The sequence below is a fragment of the Ptiloglossa arizonensis genome, chromosome 2, assembly GCF_051014685.1.
Source record: "Ptiloglossa arizonensis isolate GNS036 chromosome 2, iyPtiAriz1_principal, whole genome shotgun sequence".
NCBI classification, from domain to species: domain Eukaryota; kingdom Metazoa; phylum Arthropoda; class Insecta; order Hymenoptera; family Colletidae; genus Ptiloglossa; species Ptiloglossa arizonensis.
In genome coordinates this window covers 17,490,917-17,511,946 of record NC_135049.1, presented here as the reverse complement: position 1 = coordinate 17,511,946, position 21,030 = coordinate 17,490,917, and the positions used below count along the sequence as shown (strand labels likewise).

The 21,030-nt window shown below is 32.4% G+C and overlaps 2 protein-coding genes across 3 annotated transcripts; both read right to left on the bottom strand.

Moving 5' to 3' along the window:
• Positions 1-3,164: 3,164 nt before the first annotated feature.
• Positions 3,165-15,463, bottom strand: LOC143143142 (uncharacterized). Of its 2 annotated transcripts, none has more exons than XM_076304085.1 (9): positions 15,340-15,463; positions 14,918-15,062; positions 12,415-12,907; positions 12,094-12,190; positions 10,684-11,399; positions 10,345-10,524; positions 9,985-10,244; positions 9,172-9,908; positions 3,165-8,661 (listed from the first exon to the last, which is right to left on the bottom strand). In XM_076304085.1, exons 2-9 carry the CDS (start codon positions 14,962-14,964, stop codon positions 8,597-8,599), a joined length of 2,595 nt encoding a protein of 864 aa, XP_076160200.1. In that variant the 5' UTR covers positions 14,965-15,062; positions 15,340-15,463; the 3' UTR covers positions 3,165-8,596. The 2 variants fall into 2 exon arrangements, with proteins under 2 accessions (XP_076160200.1, XP_076160201.1); XM_076304086.1 differs by having other exon boundaries at positions 9,985-10,096; positions 10,199-10,244; positions 14,918-15,442.
• A 523-nt stretch (positions 15,464-15,986) lies between these two features.
• Mfs18 (major facilitator superfamily transporter 18) lies at positions 15,987-20,662 on the bottom strand. Its single transcript, XM_076327389.1, has 8 exons — positions 18,923-20,662; positions 18,475-18,821; positions 18,214-18,387; positions 16,991-17,123; positions 16,786-16,882; positions 16,525-16,690; positions 16,307-16,465; positions 15,987-16,248 (listed from the first exon to the last, which is right to left on the bottom strand). Exons 1-8 carry the CDS (start codon positions 18,982-18,984, stop codon positions 16,109-16,111), a joined length of 1,278 nt encoding a protein of 425 aa, XP_076183504.1. The 5' UTR covers positions 18,985-20,662; the 3' UTR covers positions 15,987-16,108.
• Between the last annotated feature and the right edge of the window lie 368 nt (positions 20,663-21,030).

Sequence of the window (21,030 nt, the reverse complement as noted above, 5' to 3'; positions counted from 1 at the left end):
AACGATTTTCTTCCCGAAAAATCCACCTACTTTCCTTCGTGCCCAACCCTCGGAAACGCGCCTTGAAAAGTACGGATGTCGAAGTCTCGGTAGACGTATCGGTGCTACGGGAGAAGGCGGATTAGAATCGAGGACGAATAGGGAAGCGGTGAAAGGGTTGGGACGGAATAGTAAGACGAGGAAGAAACAAACCGAGAGTTTCGATAACACGTCCGCCTGCCACGGAATCCCGAGAGAGAATGACCAAACGTTAGGAGAGCTTTACAGCTTCCGTTCCATCGTAGCGCGATCGCACGGTTATCACTTCGTAACATACGCGTTCCAACACGGTACGCGCGTTCCAACGTGTTTGGCGTCGCCGGTCTTATCAAACGTTCTCGATTACGATTACAGTTTCGTCACCGCCAATCGGGTTCTTTTACAGAGAATCGGATGGATGAAAAGGAACGGGACTCGTAGATCTTATTTTCTTTTAGGTCCTGCGCGAACCAGTCGAGATGATTATTATTATTAATCAGTTTTAGGATTTACAGTTCACAGATAACAAAAGTAGAAAAGACACTGAACACCGCGCGTTACGGTCGCTGGTTACGTAATAGACACTTACGTTGGGAATTGAACGATGTTCGGAAGTAATCGAAATTGATGTACACGTGTATTATGTAAATAATGTTTTCTTTTTTTTAAGCACGCGGAATAGGCGAGATATTCCTTGGAAAATTAATTTTTCTTCGACTAAGGACGGAATATCTCCAGACTCGATGGTACACACTTCGATCGTTCGTTCCACTGCAATTATATTGGGTTCCATTTCTTACCCATGATCCAAGTATACGGTTAATAAGATCTGAAACTCACGGTTACGGAAACATGATAATACACATAATTGTACATTGTTTGTGTTTGTAATTGTCGAACGAAGAATAAAGATATGATTATAAATTTGATGGTTTGATTTTTTTATATCTTAAGATTATTTGCCAAATACATCGTTTAATGTAAAATAAATTTTCGTTACCAGTGCATTCCAGCCATTTTGTTAATATCACGTCTCGTACGTTACAATGTATGCAGGACGTTGTGTAAGTATAACTTAACGAACTTCCTCGAATACGCCATACCACATCCGTACAGATGTCGATAAGGCATACAGCTGAAACAAATCGTTTACATTATGACTATTTACTTTTCGAGGATCTCGATGGACGGAACGTTTTAAGTTCAATGTACATTTAAGCCCAAGAAATGGAATTTGTACAATGCAATTCCTACAAAGCGAATCAAATTGTTTGCCCAAGATATTTGTGAAGTTTTGCAAAAAATTTTGATCGTTGTCGTTAATTTGAAACAAAACCAATGTCTACAAATTTTATTTAATCACAAAAGTTTGTAAGTAACACAAAAGCGAGAAACTATTCCATATGGACCCATAATGCGGTATCTGTGTTGCTCACTTTGTGCCATACATGCAGTCTTACATAACGGAAGTCTTGTGGATCGATTGCATTCACTATACTCGATTCGACAATACTTGTTAATGAAATTTTGTGGTAAATATTAACATGATCGCGGTATCCTCGGCCAATATTTGTACACTGCTCGTTCAACAAACGTAATTGAGAAATTCGAGTTCGAAACAATTTTAACATCACTTGTTGGATGCCCCGCCATCGGATTTTATGTAAAAAAATGTACGAAAAGTTTTCCAAAATAACGGATAAGAAGATCACAAAAATGAAGTGGAACAGTTCGTTAATTGGCAATTACTATACGGAGTATTTGATTAGTTTAATCCACATCAGAAAATACATTTAACTTATTTTATACAATACAATTCATATTTGCTAATACAAATTATTATAAGTTTTGTTTACAGCAAATAATATATAATATCTATTGATGGCCCGGCAGATACAATATACTAGACCAGACATGTCAAACACGCGGTTCGCGGGCCGCGTGCGGCCCGATTTTTTTACGTTTTGCGGCCAGCTCGAACTTCCATTTTTGTTTTTATTTTTTTTTTTAATTTTGCTTCGTTACAAGAAGTTTTTGTCACTCGCGTGATGTTTATGTTTTTGTGTACACGATTGTATAAAAAGCTTTCTTCGATGATAAAGAACAATACCTTTCCTCAGTTTTGAAAATCGATTCGTAATTTGGTATAAAAACTTTAACGTTCCGATGTCTGCAAAACGGTGTCAAATGTTCTTAAAAAAAAAAAAGAAAAATGAAATAATGTCACGTAAGAGAAAAATATTTTTCTCCAGCCAGCAATGCGTTTTTATAAATAAACGTATCTCTCAGCTTATTTATGTGTAAAAATTATTGTTATTCTTTCCAATCCTGAATGCGTTTGCTCGCGATACGATGAATGCAATGACTGGTTTCGATACGATTGAAAAATTCCTTGTTCCTTTTACCGTTGCAAAATGATTACAGATTCGCAGCCCGCGAAATAAGTAGCGAAATGCAAATCGAGTTTGACATGCCTGTACTAGACCTTTTCGTTAAGTCTATGAAAAAGTTTCAGTCCCTTCAAAACCCTCCCTTCGTGGAAAAGTTCTTGCTCGTGACTATGTATTACATAGAACTTCTTAATACTACATAGAACTTCCGTGAAGTATATATATAAAAGAATAATATACAATACTTTAACAAAAATAGGACAAAATGTCACTGTACATAAAATTTACAGATCCGTAAACCCTGATAATAACATCAACAATATCTTAAAGTAATCACAATTACTCCAGAAAAACGTGTGCCATTTGCAGTTTTTCATCGTACTATCGCACGTAAAAAATGTACATTTCTATAATATGCACATGTCCTAAACACACCGACGAAAAGTGTAGACGATTTGGTTGGTAACGTTTTTTATTAAATATTTCATTACAGGAGGTTAAAATATTTATAATGCATTCAGATAACAGAATTTACAAATATATCTCAATATTTTCGTAAATATACATATATATATATATTTATATATATAATATATATATTATGTATATAGTATGATATATAATATATATACAATATATAATATAATATATATATACATACATATATATATATATACATACATATATATATATATATACATACATATATATACATACATATATATATATATAGTGTGTATATACACATCACATATTTGTTATGTAAATTTTTCTTCTTTCCCCTAACACACTGTCCCTCATACATACTTATGTATCATACATACATTTCCTTACGCACCGTTTTCGTATGTACACGACGTAAAGTAGCACAAACTGTCGTACAGATTTTTTTTTTTTCGGTTTTCGCATTTTTTTTTTTTATATTTTATTTTGTTTCGTATTCTCCTGTTGCATTCCCCGTGCCCCACGATAACACTATCTCGTCATCGTGACGAGAGACGCGATCCTCACGCATAAGTGACCGTCTACAAAAAAAACCGAATAGATTTCATTTCGCACAAAATGCATTCTAAAAATTTTTTTTGTTTTTTTTTCCCCTATTCATACTTTGAGAATAATCGTAGTGACACTCATCATACATTTAATCGCCTTCGCGCGCGCTCCCCCGACGCTTGATTCACTTTTGAAAAGTTTTTTTTTTTATTTTTTTTTATTTTTTTTTTTTTCATTTCTCCTCTCGAGAAACGATGTTCTCTCTCTCTCTCTCTCTCCCTCTTTCTCCTTCGCCTTTCCGTTTCACATTGGAACGGAAACTCGCCTCACGTTCCGTTCGCGCCTTGCGTTCCGTTCTATTTTTTTTTCTCATTTTTTTTTTTTGTTTTTTATTTTTTAAATCATTTTATACAGTTATCTTCCATCTCATCCAAAGCACGTATTGTCTTCGTGAGTCGCGATTATCGGCAAGCCCCCTGCCGAATTGACGGTCGCCTCGTGCAAACGTTATTACTGTAAAGCGAGCTCTGCTCGCCAGAACGCAGCAAATTGTATGTATATCGTAATTGTAAGCGCTTTTAAGTCACTATGCCGACGGTATCTCGATAAGTGGCTGCGTATGCATGTATATCTGCGTGTTCCGTTTTGCACACAGGTGTGCCTGTGTCTGTATGTGTGTGTATATGTATGTGTCTATATAATATTATTTCGTTATAGACTTTTTTTTTTTGTTTCTTTCCGTTGTTTACTGTTAACGTTTTCTGTACAATCCTAATCGCTGCCCAATTACACCCCTGTATGTCCAAAAACGTTTGGAAAAAAGGAGATACACCGTAGTAGCTCTAGCTCTCTCTTAGATCCTGTGCTTTCCTCGCTTTTTTATAATTTAGTTTGTTTATTTTTTTTTTTTATCTTTCCTCTCTCGAGAATCGATCTCGCTCGTTAGTATTAGAGATGTAAAAATGTCGAGAAAGTTTCTTTTTTTTTTTTTTGTTTTGTTTCTTAATCACAATTGTACAGTTTTCGTCGCGACGTTAAACGTATACGTCGCGTCGGTTTCAAATAAGCAAAAAACCCCCACGGAACTTTCAAGATGCTAATCGAATGTCTTCACGATGAAAGATTTTTTACGGTTATTCTTATACGAATTCGATCGTCTCGATAAATTTGGACAGAGACGTAGAAAGAAACGCGAACCGTTCTAATTGAAGCGAGAAAGAACAAATTGAACTTGAAAAAGAAAACGGCAGCTAGTAGTGCTAATAGAGATTAGTAACGGAAACAATTATTACTAAGAACTAGTAATTGAATTACGAAACAATAATCGTGGAAACAACCAAAGTTACGCGATAAAATGTATCTACGGTAACACCCCGAGTCATTTTCTCTTCGTTCTTATCATAATCGTCGACACCGTCCCGAAGAAGATCGACCTTCGCTCGCGTTGATGATTTTCAATCTTTCCAGAAATTTTACATCTCTATTTCTTTCTTTTTTTTTTTTTTTTTTTGTGTGTGTGACGAATATATAATATTATCATTACTATTATTACTATAATTAATATCAATATTATCATTTCATTATAATTATTACTACTATTAATCTCTCACGTTCCTGTTCTACGGCTTCCGTTCAAGTGATATGGTTCTTTGATTTTTTGATTCTTTTAAGTATAATACTGATTTGATCAAGAGCATTTGAACTTTTGTCGAACTTCATAATAACGCAACGTATCAATTGCATCGAACACAACTTTCTTATCGTTTCCTTTCTGACCCCGGTTTTCCATTTCACTAACTTAAATGCGTATGGTATTTATTAAACAAAGGAGTCTCAAATTCCAGCCGAAAGCACTTTTGCAATGCTGCAGCCAATGAAAATGATTTCTCGATGTTTCGTAACGGATAGTTTAAAAAAAAAAAAAACAATATATGTATCGTCGATGATAAAATTATTAACGTGTGAACGTAAATTTGAAAAGTGCGTTACCACGAGATATCAAATTACACGCGAAGGGAACTTATTAAATTTACGAAATGCAATGAAGTGAATGTAATCGATGCAAAGAAAACAACTTATTCTTTGCCTCGATATATCAGAACAGATTTTTTTCCCGTTTAAATAACATTCGTATAACGTGCTGTGTCATTAGATACGACATTATTGCTAAAGCCATATTACGCGACTTTCGTTTATATACAATTGCTGATCAACAACGAAAATATGGAACTGCCTTATTGCTGCTTACAACATTAATACTATACAATAATATTTCTCTGAAAAACCTATATTGAAGTTACTCTAGGAAATATTGCTTAATAGTTATGACAAGAAATATCGCGTTCATTTTATTGCCAATGATACTACAGCGAAACATACTCCTTGACCATTAATGTCAACAGTTGGTAAACAGCAATAAAGTGGCGCATTTTTTAATAATTACTATTGCTTCTGATAATACGACTAATCGTGACTACAACATCACGATATCGCTTGGTCAACAATGATTTGTTACTGCCTGGCAAAGTGATACAATTTCCTTTTTATATAACTTATTGTACAAAGTTATCGGAAATTACGTCAAAGAAACATGGCCGATTAATTATGTTTAATTTCGGAAAACAAATTCGCTTACAAACGAGGACCTTAATCTTTGCCCGCGTATATCGAATTCGTCAGAGAAATTCGAATGAAACAATTACAAACTTTTTTATTAATTCGTTTATGCCATAAAGTCAGACTCCTTTGTTTCATCATTGAAGCACGTACAAATCCACAAAAACCATTGTGATATTCTTTCGCTCTTGTCAAGCAACACATCTACATTTATGACGCGACATAAACGAGGCTTTTGTTTTGTAAACTTTACTTAGGCGAACTCTGCCACACATTATGAACACTAATTCGAGGACAGAGTGCGGCGTCGTGAATGCCAAAAAAGTTACTTTTATCGTGAAGTTGAATAAGTGTTCTCGTTTACAGCTTCGATATAAATTTCACGAACTTCTTATCGGTCACAGCCACATCGAAACTTTTCTCAGGTAGTTTAAAAGAGAAAAAAAAAAAAAAAAGAAAAAATTGATTATTCACTAATGGTAACCGTAACGTAAATATCAACCATCGTTTTCTTTTTTTTTCCATAGACCGGCATAAAGACACTAGGTACAAAAATGGCACATTTCGCTAAATGTCACCTAGCATTAAACCAGGTTTCTGTAATTACATTACTAAATTTCTTACAAAACAATTGACAAAAGTTTGACTAACATATTACCGAGAATGGCGTCTTAAATTGTAACAACTTAAAACTGATCTACAATATTTTTTGTTAAATTTTTTTAATCTACACATAATTTAGTAATCAATCGATAAATAATTAATTTTTGGCTTTCTTTGGAATTTGAAAGGTTTCAACGTTGTTTAGAAAGCATTTAAGAAACATCTTTCGCATATAAAAAGTAATGTATGGAAAATAATATCATCGTAACGAATTTATATCGGGGGTATATGAAAATCAGCGATTCTGACTTTAGATACCACAGTCAAACTTTCATCCTTGCAAGACACTGACACTAATACATTAATTAATTTCCTTCAAAATTTTCGCTCCGTAGCTACTGACTAGCTGCCAAAAGATTTTGATACCAACCAAAAGAAACACCTGAGAAACTTTATATCAAGAAATTATCGAAGGGAAGTTTTTAAATGCATACGTATTCAAAGTCACACATATTCACTCTTGTTCACTTCTGTAGCTTTTCATTCCTTACTATTAGGTACCTAAGACCTACTTCACATAGATCAGGTGCATAGTATGAGAGCCTTACAAGTAAAAAGTACAAACCATCGTAGTTACAGGGGCTAGTCAAAAATTTGCCAAATTATGCACTTTAATAGAATTATAGTAACACTCACTAATGGTGTTTTTTTTTTTTCCTTTTAATTAAGAATTGGTTTAAATGTAGTAGCAACGTGTTGACAAGGCGAGCGCACAACGTAGATTGCCACTCCACTCACACCTAAACACTAGCACATATTCGAAGAATCGTTAATTCTTTCCTTTTTTTCATTAACTACTAAGAAGATTCTAAACGCATGTAACGCACTGCTTACACTTAAAAAAGACGGGCGATCAATAAAAGTCGTATAAAATTGCTTAAGTTGCACGTGATTGCGTGACTATTCATATAAATAGGATGAGAGTTATTGTTACTTAGCTAACTATCCATAAATTAATAAATGAGTGGTGAGCGGCGTATATTCATAGTTTTATACACACAGGAGCGCAACGGCAGCTAGATGATCGAACACTTATGGTTTGTTGTTCTCTCATTCTTTCTTCCTTCCTTTCTTTCTTTCTTTCTTTCTCTCTCGCGTTCGTGTGTACATTCACTCTTCATTTTTTCACATTATATTTTTCCACTTATTTCGTCCTCACCATTCGTTATTTTTTTTTTTTTTTTTTACGCATTCGTTCAAACATTGCGCACGTAAGAATTGAGAAAATATATATACATAAAAACGTCGTGGCGCAGTAGCGATAATAGAAGTAATAGTAATAGTTTAATAGTAATAGTAGTAATAGTAGTAGTAGACATACTAGTAGAAGTAAAGGTATCAATGATAAATATAGTCAAACGTGGTAGTTTTACCTAATCAGAGCACAATGCGTTGTTTTGTTTTTTCTTTGCATTTCGTTTATGGCTAGTTACTAGAGAAATAGGGAAAAATGGCGTGGGGGGTAAGTAGCCCATAGGTATTGTTGGAAAGACGCGAGTCAATGCCTAACACAAATCGTTCAAAATGTATTCTAACAACATAGATCAGAACATTGGATTCTGCGTTACGCTTCTTTTAGTTGTTTTCTCTTTGTACACGATGCTACATCTTTTTACAATCATAGTTAAGAATAATTACTATCATAAATAAGAACTTGTAAAAAGTATACCTGGTACCGTGAATCGCGAAACATCCTCTGTTAAAAAATCGTCGTCCTGAATATAAGGGATGTCTACAAAAATCACCGAAAACTTGCACAAGGAGCGATAGCAGTCATCTTTTGAACGGTCCTTAGGTTGTATTGCTGTGGTGGGGTCATGGTAATAGTGGCAATGGGAATGATAATGACAGTGATGGTAACAGTAATTATGGTAGTGACGATAATGGTAAATTGCTGGGTGGTCCGTGGCAGGGGATCACTTGTCAGAACTTGGGCACTCTCCAGGTTGTTTCATTATGCTGTAGTCTAGGCGATACTGAGCTGTAATTAAAGGTATTGTTAATTTTTTACGAAAAAAAGAAAGCGACAAAAATTCAAACAATTTCATTGGATTCCAAACAAAAACAACTGTTGTACAATGTAGTAACCTTTTCTTATAATTATATATATAATATTGTGTGTATACACATTTTACATAATTATATATATATATATGCGTATATACGGGTATATCGTTTTGCAAACTGCTTATTACTAATCGGGCCATACTTCATAGGTAACTAAATTGGATTTTTATACTTGCCGATACGAAACAAATGGACTGTGATTTTTCAATTATCGTCGAAATGCTATGCGTCTTAGCACGTAACCAAGATTCAATGAAATATAACTTATATGAAAAATAGGATACGGAGCGTATATACCCCGTACTACATTGAACATGTTAAATATAGTATACGTTTCTCTTGGCCTAATATATAATTAAAAATGAAGGAGAGAATTAATATGCGTTGCAATTGGTCATTGCTAACTAAAAATGTAAAAAATTACCTTTTTTGGTAAGGTCCTCCATTGTTTGATCTTTACAATCGACTGCGAGATGATTGCTACTGCCACAATTGTAACAAGAAATTTTCGTTGGTGGGACGGCAGCTGGTGCGTACGTAACAACCGGAGTAGGTGGCATGTATGGTGCCTGTACGGGTGGCGCGGCAGCGTTCGGTGGCGGTGGGGGTGTTCCCCCTGAAGATGGATGTCCAGGATACTGGTACATCATTTCACCGTTCGGTTGATACGTGGTCGGATAAGCTGGCCTTGCATACGGTCCATGTGAGAAGTTAGAATAAATACCACTACTCGGTCTCAAAGTCGAAAAATGACCATGCGGCAGATACGTGACCTGCGACTGCGACGGTGGTGCGGGAAAGGAAACACATTGTGATAAATTCGGTGCTCCACCGCCGTTCACCATTTGATTTTTATGACGCATTACATGCGCCTGATTTCTTCTAGTACGTTGCCTTTCCGGGCCCGATTGTATAGGCTGTTGAGGTGTTGGATGTGACACTGCACTTGTAGAATGTACCGATGCAGAGTTAAGGTGATCAGTAACTGGCGGCGCATTGCTCTCGCTTCCGCTCACCCACGGTGCTGCCGGAGGAGTTTCCGGGGGAGATCTGCTACCAGTACTATCGGAACTACTGCTTTGTGAACAGTGCCTACTGCTCTCTGGATCTAACCTCAAGGCTTGAAATTGCGTCAAACAATATACATGTTGAGCATTGCACCTAAAATTTATCAAAATTATATCAGTTCAGTTGATTTCAACGAATACTTTCAAGTGTTCACTTTCTTTCTGCTTACCTTGGATACCGATTTTGTACCCCAACAGGTAATGTGAGACAGGCATAACATGGTGCGTTCTGTGCAGCGTACATCGGTGGTGGTGCAGGATACATTTGTATTTGCGCTGGATCTAATGGTGGCATAGTAGGATATCGCCGTAAATTAGGAGTAGCTGCATGATTATGATGATGATGCATCGCTGGATGCTGTTCCTGTAATGGCATTGACTTACTGCTTTGATTTCCATTATCATTTAACATCTCCATCCCCGGTATAGCCTAAAAAATAATTATTTAACATAGAATTTCTTATCTTTATAATATTTAACAAATAAAACGCATATCAATATATATCAAATATAAAGTACTTAATGATTACCTCGTTTTCAATTGAATCTACAACTGTATGAGCCGTGCTAGTAGTATTGTCCAACTTTTTGTCGCTACTAATTTGATTTAAACCATTAGTTGTTTGACTCTTAACTATACTTCGTAGTTGCCCTACTGCATTTGGTGTTAATCCTATTTCTCTCAAATCTTCATCGCTCATCCTCCGAATCTGTATTTAGTATATAGTAAGTAATATAATTATTATAAGGTATTGTATAATATTAAGTTCGATATAGTTACAAAATATTCTACTAAAAATTGAATTTATGTACAATATAAATTACGTTTATAATAAACTTAAATTATCTTTAGAACTTTATTATTTTACCTCGTCGAGTGAAAGATTCTGCAAGTTGCCTTTGAAATTTGGCATTTCCTTCCCTAGTGTTTCTCGTAAAGAGTCACCAGAAGTTAAAGACCGCAATCGTGGTGGTGGTGGTGGTTGTTTAGATTGTGGTGCTGCCGGAATTAAGGTAGAAGGAGTATTCTCTATACTATTATGCCGTGAGAAAGTTGTGGAACTGCTGATAGGTAAAGGAACAGAGCGTGATGGAAGCAATGGAGGTTGGCCAGGATGACTCCTGCTCGTACCAAGTGCAGGGAGTGGAGGAAGAGAATTGGCATTTGAACTGGCAATGCTTGTCTGACTGTTAGAGGCACTCGTTGACGTTGTTAAGGTGTTTGAAGTAGATTGAGTCACTTGTGAAGAAGTACGCGGCATTGTGTTATTCCTGCGGCCCATTGGGGAATTACTGCGACTAGGAGATCGAGACTGGGATGGCGATGATTGACGGCTGACTAAGGGGGAAGGTGGATAAGCCAACATATCGCCAGTGTGATACATCAGTTGATTCCCCATCATAACCTGACCTGTCCATGGTGGCATGTGATTTACAGATGAGAAGCCAAGATGAAGGTATGGTGTTCCACCACCCGATCCTATTGGCATTTGCTCCGGTGCTGATAAACATAATCCAGGCGGAGGCATAGAAAGACCAGGGGGAACTCCAGTTACCATGGTATTATTTCTCATTGCCATTTCTCCTGTAAATAATATAAGAAAAATATTAATAATTATCAATGTATAGATACATCTAATATAAAGAGTGACCCATTATTGGTAATAGAAGCTAAGTAAAAAGTGCAGAATAGTGTTTTTGCAAGTGATCCTTCGTTTTGAACCTTTTTAAAATAGATTTATATATGAAATTAAAACATTTACTTTACATGAAGATTTATTAATGCAGGAATTGTCAAAACTGTTGTCCGTGTTATTTTACACATAAATATTCTCTACGAAGTAAATCATCATGCATGTTTTATAGCATATTCTGTATCTTTAACTATTCGGAAGCTAGTATGATCTTCACCTTGAATTTTCCAATATTTCAACTACAGGTTCATAGTAATCTGAAAAATGTCATTTGTAAACATAAACAGGTGAGACAGAGTCTGCTAAGATTTAACACACTTGTTAAATATTGACTTTTAGTCAAATTTCCGTTTACTCAAGGAGTTTTCAAAATTATTTTTCTCAACAACAAAGACTCAGTTGCAAAACCTTTGTTTTACACTATTCACTTACTTTTTCAAACAGAATCACCTACTTTCTGGTTATATCACCAATAATGAATTAACCTGTATATACAAAGATACAAATGCAGGTCTTTAATTTCTGGTGAATAATTAAACAGTAAATACATTATGCATATATTACATATAAAACATTATAAATTACCATGATAAGTCTGCATTGGAGGAGGTGCCATCAAACAACTACCTTGCATTTCAGTATCCATTAACCTTTCATTTGTATTCATACACGGTGTGCAACCCTGTTATTAAATAGATATATTAATAAAATAAACACAAAATTAATTTTGTATAACATATATAATTTACATTAATTAAATTTTATATTTAGCTAAACTTATGGTAATATATTTCAAATTTTGAGTTTAAAAACAAAATATATTTGTATACGAATAAAGAAAGAACTTAAAAATTGTGTCATTCATTGCCTAAAATAATTATAATGAACATAAAAATTTGTATATACTTGAGTCTGTTTATAGGATGAATTTGACTTTGAAAGATTCAAACGAGCTTCCTCTTCTTGAAGTTTTATATAAATGTTACCGAAGACACTCTTCTGCTCATATGTAAACGCTGGGTGATTTAAAGCCATTGTATACAATAAGAGCAGTTCTTCTAAAGGTTGGTCATCCGGTGTGAAGGTGGTCCCATTTAATAGGTTAGAAATCTCTTGATAATCAAAATTTGACAGATTCTTATACAAGATTACAGCACATGCATAATTACAAGAATGTAATAATGCCATGTAAAGAGCAAGTTTTCTTCGTGTACGTTTATCTGCCACTCCTAAAGTCGTCAGCTCAGCAAGATCAGAGGCACTGTTTGCATGATGTTCCGTATCACGAAGATCATTGTAATCTCGCTTACCAATATCCTCGACACAAGTGCCAAGGTATCGTGCTTCAAATGGCAGGCACATGTTTAATAACGTGCACATGACATCGATACGTTTATAACTGCACACAAATAAAGATTTATATGAATGTAGAATATATTATAAAGATACTTCATTAATGCTGTAAAAACTTTTAGTAAAAATAAAAATTTCTATTAAAGGTATACAAATAACACTTATACATTATTAATATAAAAATATTACATTTGGAATATTAAATATTAAATACTGTAAACTATAAATGGACATCATTATTATAAAATAAACATAATTGTTTACAAAAATTAACAGAGTAGTATTGTAATAAAAATTAATATTTTTGTCTACTGTTACTAATTAGTAATTAAATAGAGTTGCAATAATTAATTACTGTTATTGCACATAAGACTTGTAAATACACTGATAATAATAATGTACATGTTTAAAATCTTATTGTTTGTGAATTTATTATTTTTCAATGAAGTTTCAATGTCATCTTTTTTGTTTTAAATAATATCTATACTTTTATTATGCTCAATTTATAGTGCATTCTAAAATATATTAAATAAGAAAATTAAAATATAGTTTTGATTAATGATTTATTAAATAAACCCATAAATATTGATGATAAATATTAATTTTCAGCAAGATTTTCAATTTATAATAAGGAAACAACAGAATTGATGTATAAAGTTTTGTTTGTGTTTTTACTGGCTTAGAATCAAACTGCTATAATATAAACATAACAAAACTAATTATTAATAAGGAGTATTCTGTAGTTGCAATTATTGCTGTTTGCATAACTACATATATAAGAAATGTAATATAACAAGGTTTCTTTTATTACATATTCACTGCAAGTCTTTTTGTTACTATTTAAGATTTTGCTTGTTATTGTCTTGTATACATTTATAATCCTTATTTATAGTTTTATAAGATATTGTGCTGATATTCAAAAGATGATTTTATATCATATTTAATAGTTACTAAAAACATGCAGAGAAATATTGATGTTTATCTTTAAGGTAACATAATAATTTTATCTATTATAAGAAGAAAAGAATAGCTGAACTTAATATTATGAGAATTGCCAATAGTTATGGAAATACCTAATCAATGATAAATCAAAACTGTAGTTTATGATGAATCAATTTCATAAAATATATCTCAGAATATACAATATGGTGAGTGTAACAAAAATATATGGTTCCATGTAAAGAAAGAAAGATGACATTAAAATCTCTGCAAATAATAATCTTACCAAAACTTCAAGTCCAATGTTATATTTCTTATAATCAAACAACTTTTATGTGGGCAACTATTTTATACCTTCAATAGTTTCAAACATAATTGCTTATATATACTTAAACCAGACATACTATGTACACACATATATTTTGTTTGTGAAATTTTTAAATATATATTTAAAATACTTTTAAAATGAATACAATGAAATATTGATTATATGATAACTAAAATAATTGGAACTACATCCATGTAAGAATCAAATTATGGTTTATATATGCAGTTCTTACTAAAACAATATACATTTTACTTCAACAGTACGCATTTTAGAAATTTTAAAAAGTATACTTTTGAATGCTACGATAAAATGAATTTATAATAAACACTGTAAAGAGTACTGATATTGCTATAAATAACAGTAGTGTACATCTCATGTTTTATATCTCTAAACAAAAATATATAAATGACATATTTATTAATTTATTGTTACATTTCAAGTATATAAGAAATTGCAAGCAAACATAGTTGCTACCATACATGGTATTCCTGTATAACAAATAAAATAATCACGCATAAGCAATAAAGTAAATTAAATATCAGTGTAAAATAATATCTACGTAATTTTCGAATTATTAATATATGCACAATTGTTTCTGACACAAAAAGTTAAGATAAGATCGCAATGGGATGTTCTTTTTGGTTAGCTCGAAATTTGGTAAGAAGGATGAGGAGGTCACGGTGAAAAACGTAACAGCAAGTCGAGAACATGAGAATTATCACATATTTTATCATGAAGAAAGGAATATATGGCAGTAACCAAAAAAGAAACTAATGATAATTCTATTACCTGGACAGATTCCCAAACCATGATACCACGTTCTCCTTACACACCATTGCCAGACAACATTGATACCACTTGGGCTGAAGAAAGCGCCGATGCGGATAGCTTTGGCGCCTCGGGTGTTGCTATCAAGTGACAATCACGGCGGGGCCTGGCACAATAACGAACCAATTCCAAACCGTTTACGAATGTGCAAATCTCGTCAGAATTCGGGGGCGATCATCCGTGGTGAGCACATCAAACGCACAGCGGCGGCGGCAGCAGCAGCACAGCGCACCGTGAAGTATCCACATTCGCGGCAGCAGGCAAGAAAGGCAGGCGCGACCGAACGATGGGTGAAGCGATGAACGTTGATGGACAAACCACGCGTTCATAAAAAATCTCGCGTAAACAAGCACACGATCCTTTAGTTAAAAATAAAATTGCACCTTTGTAATTATCCCTGCTGCGTATGTTAATTCTCACTAGATGTTCCGAATCGAAAATTCGAGTCTCGAGATCCGTTCACATGCTCGCGTTAAAAAAGGCATCGGGTATTCGCTCCAATCGACGTTAAGGCAACGATCTCATGTGAGCGACAATTGTACGTGCCAGCTATCGCATTGGTTATTCTTTTATCTATTATCAATTGAAAAAGCACTCTAATATTTGGCGTAACATACTTGAAGTTGCCTTCTCGTAATAACATATGATTGGTAGAAAATCATCATTTAAAACTTTTTCAACCAATTGTCTATCACCATCATGTAGTAGGCAATTACATAGATACCGCATTTAAAAAATCAACTATTAATTTCATCGTTAAATATAACTTTCTTTTTAATCAATGTTATCGATATTTTATATTACTTTTATTAATATTATTTTCACAATTTTTGTGATAAAAATTTTCCAATTAAATAAATAAATACAAAAGAAATAAAAGTTTTTAAAAATTTTAATGAACTATTTAAAATATGAAAACACAACAAATCTCTATTTATTCCTGAAACTTCTTACAATGTTGATGAAATAATTTAATACTTTTTTACTTTAACTACTATTAAAATTTGTATAATTTTTATAATATAATTTCAGACCGAAAATTTATTTACTGGAAACCGAAAAAACAACGAATTTATCGATATTATTTTATATAATTACTTGAACAGAACAAAATAGTAAATATATTATACAATAAATTTATTTGATAATATTTTATATAATTGCTTGACCAGAACCATATAGTAAATATACTATACATCCTAATGTATCAATTATAGCAATAAATATAAAGACAACAGGCCAGCTGTGTGTTACATGTAGAATATGTCCTGCAGAGTATACTCCAAGGAATCCTGAAAAAAATGATTAGAACCATTTTCTACAATAAAAATATCAGTATTTTTTACATACCAGGTATAGCACCAACAGTATTCATTAGTCCAAATACACTGCCAGAATGTTTCGGTGCAAGATCTGAAGGGTTTACAGCAATTGCATTGTTATGAAAACCTGATCCACCAATTATAAATGCAAGACAAATTATTGCACCTTGAGATGTTTCCACTTTTGCTAAAATGATTTTAAATTTAATTTTTCTACTTAATTTTTTTGCAATGTTACATACATACCTAGAAATAGTAGACTTATTATTTCAGTAACAAAACATATGGTTTCAATTATTTTACGTGTTGCTGTAACAGAGTACCCTGCTTTTATTATTTTTTCTGAAAGAGCTTTGCCCAAAAACGTGCAAGGTAACATTGACAACCATGGCACCATATTTACAATCCAGCTCTAAATAAAATAAAAGTAAATATATAGTGTTAGAAGTTTATATAATTAAATAGAAACTTTAATGGAATAATAAGACTATTATTAATAATCATTACCTTTACTTCAGGAAAAGTATCATGAAAATATGTTGGCATCCATGATAACAATACAAAAAAACAGTTATTTTGACAAGCATGGCCTATTACACATGACCTGAAATATGTAATTTATCTTTTGTATGTTTTCATAGAAATATTTGTATAAGAAATTTTTTAATTCATTAACAATTGAACTTAAATTAGCACCATGCATAATGATTACCAGAATGGAGGTTTTTTCAGGAGCTTCAACCAAGGTAAAGTGTAGTTAGTAGTTAATTTAGTAGAAGCTGCTCTTTCCTTAAATGGTCGAGCATGGTAACTTAATAAGAGTGTCCATGTCACACTTAAACCTCCTATATCAATAAATTTGTTAATAATAAAATTATATACATATAATTTGTTTTACTTCTAAATAACATATATTAGTAATTAAACACATTATTACAATGCATTGTTTGTAATGTTAAAGTTTATTACAATTTTGATATGTTTATGTATGATCTCTATATATTTTAATACACATACACACAATTATTTTAAAATAGCGAAAACGTACAAATTTGGCATGACATAACAAACTAAAAAGTCCTTTGTACATATAACTCAAATTTTTACTACAATTTCTGAAGCATGCTATTTAAATACCAAAGTTTTGATAGCACAGTTTTATCCAACAGCTACTTTTTAAAGCGATTGTTATAAATATTTATTTTATTGAATCTTTTCAAAGATTATTGACAAAAATAATGAAAGTTTACTCTTGAGGCCATGCACATTTGTTTGAAATATTTTTTTTTTGTATTATATTGTATATTTTTATTGACATAGTGTTGTAACTGACATCAATAAAATTCAACATTGATCATAACTATATATAGAATCTTGAATAAAAACTTTTTCAAAGAGACCATATATTTAAGATCCTGTACACATAAATATTCCAACAAATACAGTATGTCAAATTTTCAACCTTAAAGTATTTTAACCTTTGGGATGTTCATTTCATTGTAGAATGTATCAAAGTAAAAGATTAATGTATCTGAATTTTTAATAATTAAATTAGTAGAAAAAATGTATGTGTTATTGTTTTTGAAAATATATTAGAATTAGTTTACTTATGGCTTTCACATTCAAAAATGTATAAGTAATGTTCTTATTGGGTCATTGAACTTTTCTTATCAGTTACAACATTGTGACAATAAAATTCACATAAAAATATATAGTTCCATTAAAAAAATATGATAATATTGAAACCTTAAAGACTGTGATAATTCAAAGAGTTTTGTATATTACCACTAAAAGCTATATATAGATTTAGAGTAATAATATTAAAAGGGATATCCTTTATATACTATTTAATATATTATATTATACCAAATTTTGAATATTAAATATAATGTTAAGAATAACATAAGTATGACATTTTTCTATGGAGTTAGTTACCTAAAGTCTCAAAAACTGTCATCCAGTTATAATTTTCCAATAGGTAGGAACCTAGAGATCCTGTGAGTAATGTACCAAGAGCAGATCCTGATGTCAATAAACTAAAGAATGAAGCTCTTTCTGTTTCATGCAATCGTTGACTTATCAAACTAATCATACTAGGAAAGTGCATTCCTGGAATATACAATTTTTATGTATATATAAAATATTTTTCTACATTTTTATTTTAAATTATTTAATTGACTAATCTCGCAACACTACCTTGAAATGCTCCATTTATTGTTCTTACTGTAGCAACTAATAATACAGATGTATCACTTTTTGAAAAGAATTCTATTATTTCTGGCATAAAGATTGTTGTTGTAGACCATCCAATGGCTGAAATCCATAATACTTTTTGCCCTCCAATCCTATCACTAATATAACCGCTAGCAACTTGTGTTAGTGTATAACCCCAGAAGAAACTGGATAATATTACTCCAACATCCGGTTTGGACCATTGTTTCTCTTTGCTTATAATTGGCATCAATAAAGGAACAGATGTTCTTGTGGCATATATCAAACAAGTGCCGCATAATAAAGATAAAAACCATTTTCGCCTTTCCTTCCTAAAACACGTTTTATATTTCTTACATATCATTGAATTTATAAATATTGTTAGAGAATTCTTTCTAAAATTTTATACAATTTTATAGAATAGCATAATTACCTTGACCAAGATGAATTGGTTTTCTCATTTTGAATTATACCTAAAGGTATTTGCATTTGCATTTCGCGTCAAATTACTTCGTTCGTACAAAATTACCGTCGTTTCCATATGTTTAAAATACATAAGTTTTAAAGTTTTTAATAATTATGAATAAAAAATTATATCAGCCATACGTTATAATTTTGAATATCATGAATTTATCATGCAGTTATGAATTTACAAATTCAAGTCATCAATACTTTCAATGAATTATTTATAACAAACTGCGTATGTATGTTTACCAATGACTTTACAGGAGTGTGTTGTACCATCGTGAATTAAACAAACACAAGTGACTATTATATCCGTTTTAAATGACATGTTATATTTATATAATCTAACTGTACGTCTATCTTACTCGCTTGAATTCTTTAATTTTAATCACTTAATTATTAATTTCATCTCTTCTAAATGCAACTGTAATGGAGATATGTACATAATTCGGAAACGTCAAATATTCATAGTCAATAACATGAAGTTGTCTTTATAGCGATGGGACAAGCTGAAACATAAAAATTTCTGACAAGCTGAATCAAAGAGTCTTTTATCAATTTGTAAACCACAGATTCGTTTCAGTGATATAAGCAAAACAAATCGTAGAGTCCGATTTTTCACATGAAATGTTCAATATCAAGAAACAGAGTTCGACGGCATGTACACGGATGCACGCGTGTGATGCTTAATCTTGTCTAAAGGTCCGTTTTCACGTAACATAAAGTCAGAATATTTAACGATGAGACATTGAATACCACAGTGGTCACATGGCGGCTCGACGCCCTAGGCAGTTGCTCTTAACAAAGTTGCACATTTGCAACTTTTTAAGTGATGCGATTGAAAATTTAGTCATCAGAAATAATCGCGATTGATTAAATTTGTGATAATCGTGACAATCGCAATTAATGAAATTCATGATAATCGCGATAATCATAATTAAATGTCAAAGATGCTTGACTATTAACAACTAAATTGATGGTTAATCGTTTACAACGTAGGTACATATATGGCAATTAACGTACCAGTTCAATCGTAATCGTTAATCAGTCCGATGTGTAGTTACGGCGGTAATGAGGAGTACCTATATAATTCTTTGACAAACTTTTTTTCTTTTACTCTTTATCTGAGTGTAAAGATAGTGTTCCCCATCACTAAAATCGATTGCAAAAGTTTATCAGATAACATTGACTTGTAACAAGATTGCAAGTATTTTATCTTTGAAAATGTTCCTTTTCTAGATATAGCTAAGTAATGCCGAATATTTAAATTAAAATGCAACCATATCCACAACAATACTATATAAGCGAAAGGACATGGCTACACCACATTAATACTACTCTGTGATTCTGCCATAAAATCATTTAAATATCATTCTTCCTTTACGGGTCATAATTTGCCGACCCTTAGACTAAAATATTCTGCATAACCTATTAAATATTTTTTTGTTATATTACCATATAAAAAATATAATATTAAATTTTGAAAACAAAAAATGACGTTGAAAAGTAAGAACAAATTTTTTCGTGATACTATTCGACATAAAAAATAATGAAAGAAAACCTTCCTGATTCCTCGTATCTTCTATTTAGTAATTATTTCAGACACTCTGTACATAAGATGTTCCAAAAGATGACACAAGCCGAAATATCTTCTTTATCATTTTGCAATCGGAGGCTTCGTTTTCAAGATACGAGCAATTAAAATTTACTGATATGAGTCCCAGTACAAGCTATTTATACCCCAGCCAGCTGATCGCGTAACTTCACATGTATGCACTCAATACGAGACACGTGTCATGATATTTATACATAAAAACTACTTATATTTTGTAAACAAAGTTTCAAATTGCAAAATGGCAAATGGCTTATCGATTTTTCCTCACATGAGGATTTTGTACCGTTCAATTTGCCCTATCGTTTTGAAACAATATTCAAATCCTTTGGTATCGAAAAAACTCTCTTTGTACTGATTTATTTCATTAATTCACGTAAAATCTTTATTTAAATCATAATAGTATAATTTGCACGAAGATACAGCTACCAGATTTTTGCCGAAAAAGTACATTTTTTAAAAAT

Coding starts and splice junctions, on each gene's coding strand:
- LOC143143142 (XM_076304085.1), bottom strand. CDS start 14,964: ATGGTGTGTAAGGAGAACGTGGTATCATGGTTTGGGAATCTGTCCAG. Junction 10,245..10,344: donor TAGATTCAATTGAAAACGAG/GTAATCATTAAG, acceptor ATTATTTTTTAG/GCTATACCGGGGATGGAGAT. Junction 8,662..9,171: donor GGAGGACCTTACCAAAAAAG/GTAATTTTTTAC, acceptor CTTTAATTACAG/CTCAGTATCGCCTAGACTAC.
- Mfs18 (XM_076327389.1), bottom strand. CDS start 18,984: ATGCAAATGCAAATACCTTTAGGTATAATTCAAAATGAGAAAACCAAT. Junction 17,124..18,213: donor GACAGTTTTTGAGACTTTAG/GTAACTAACTCC, acceptor TTATTGATATAG/GAGGTTTAAGTGTGACATGG. Junction 16,249..16,306: donor TACTGTTGGTGCTATACCTG/GTATGTAAAAAA, acceptor CATTTTTTTCAG/GATTCCTTGGAGTATACTCT.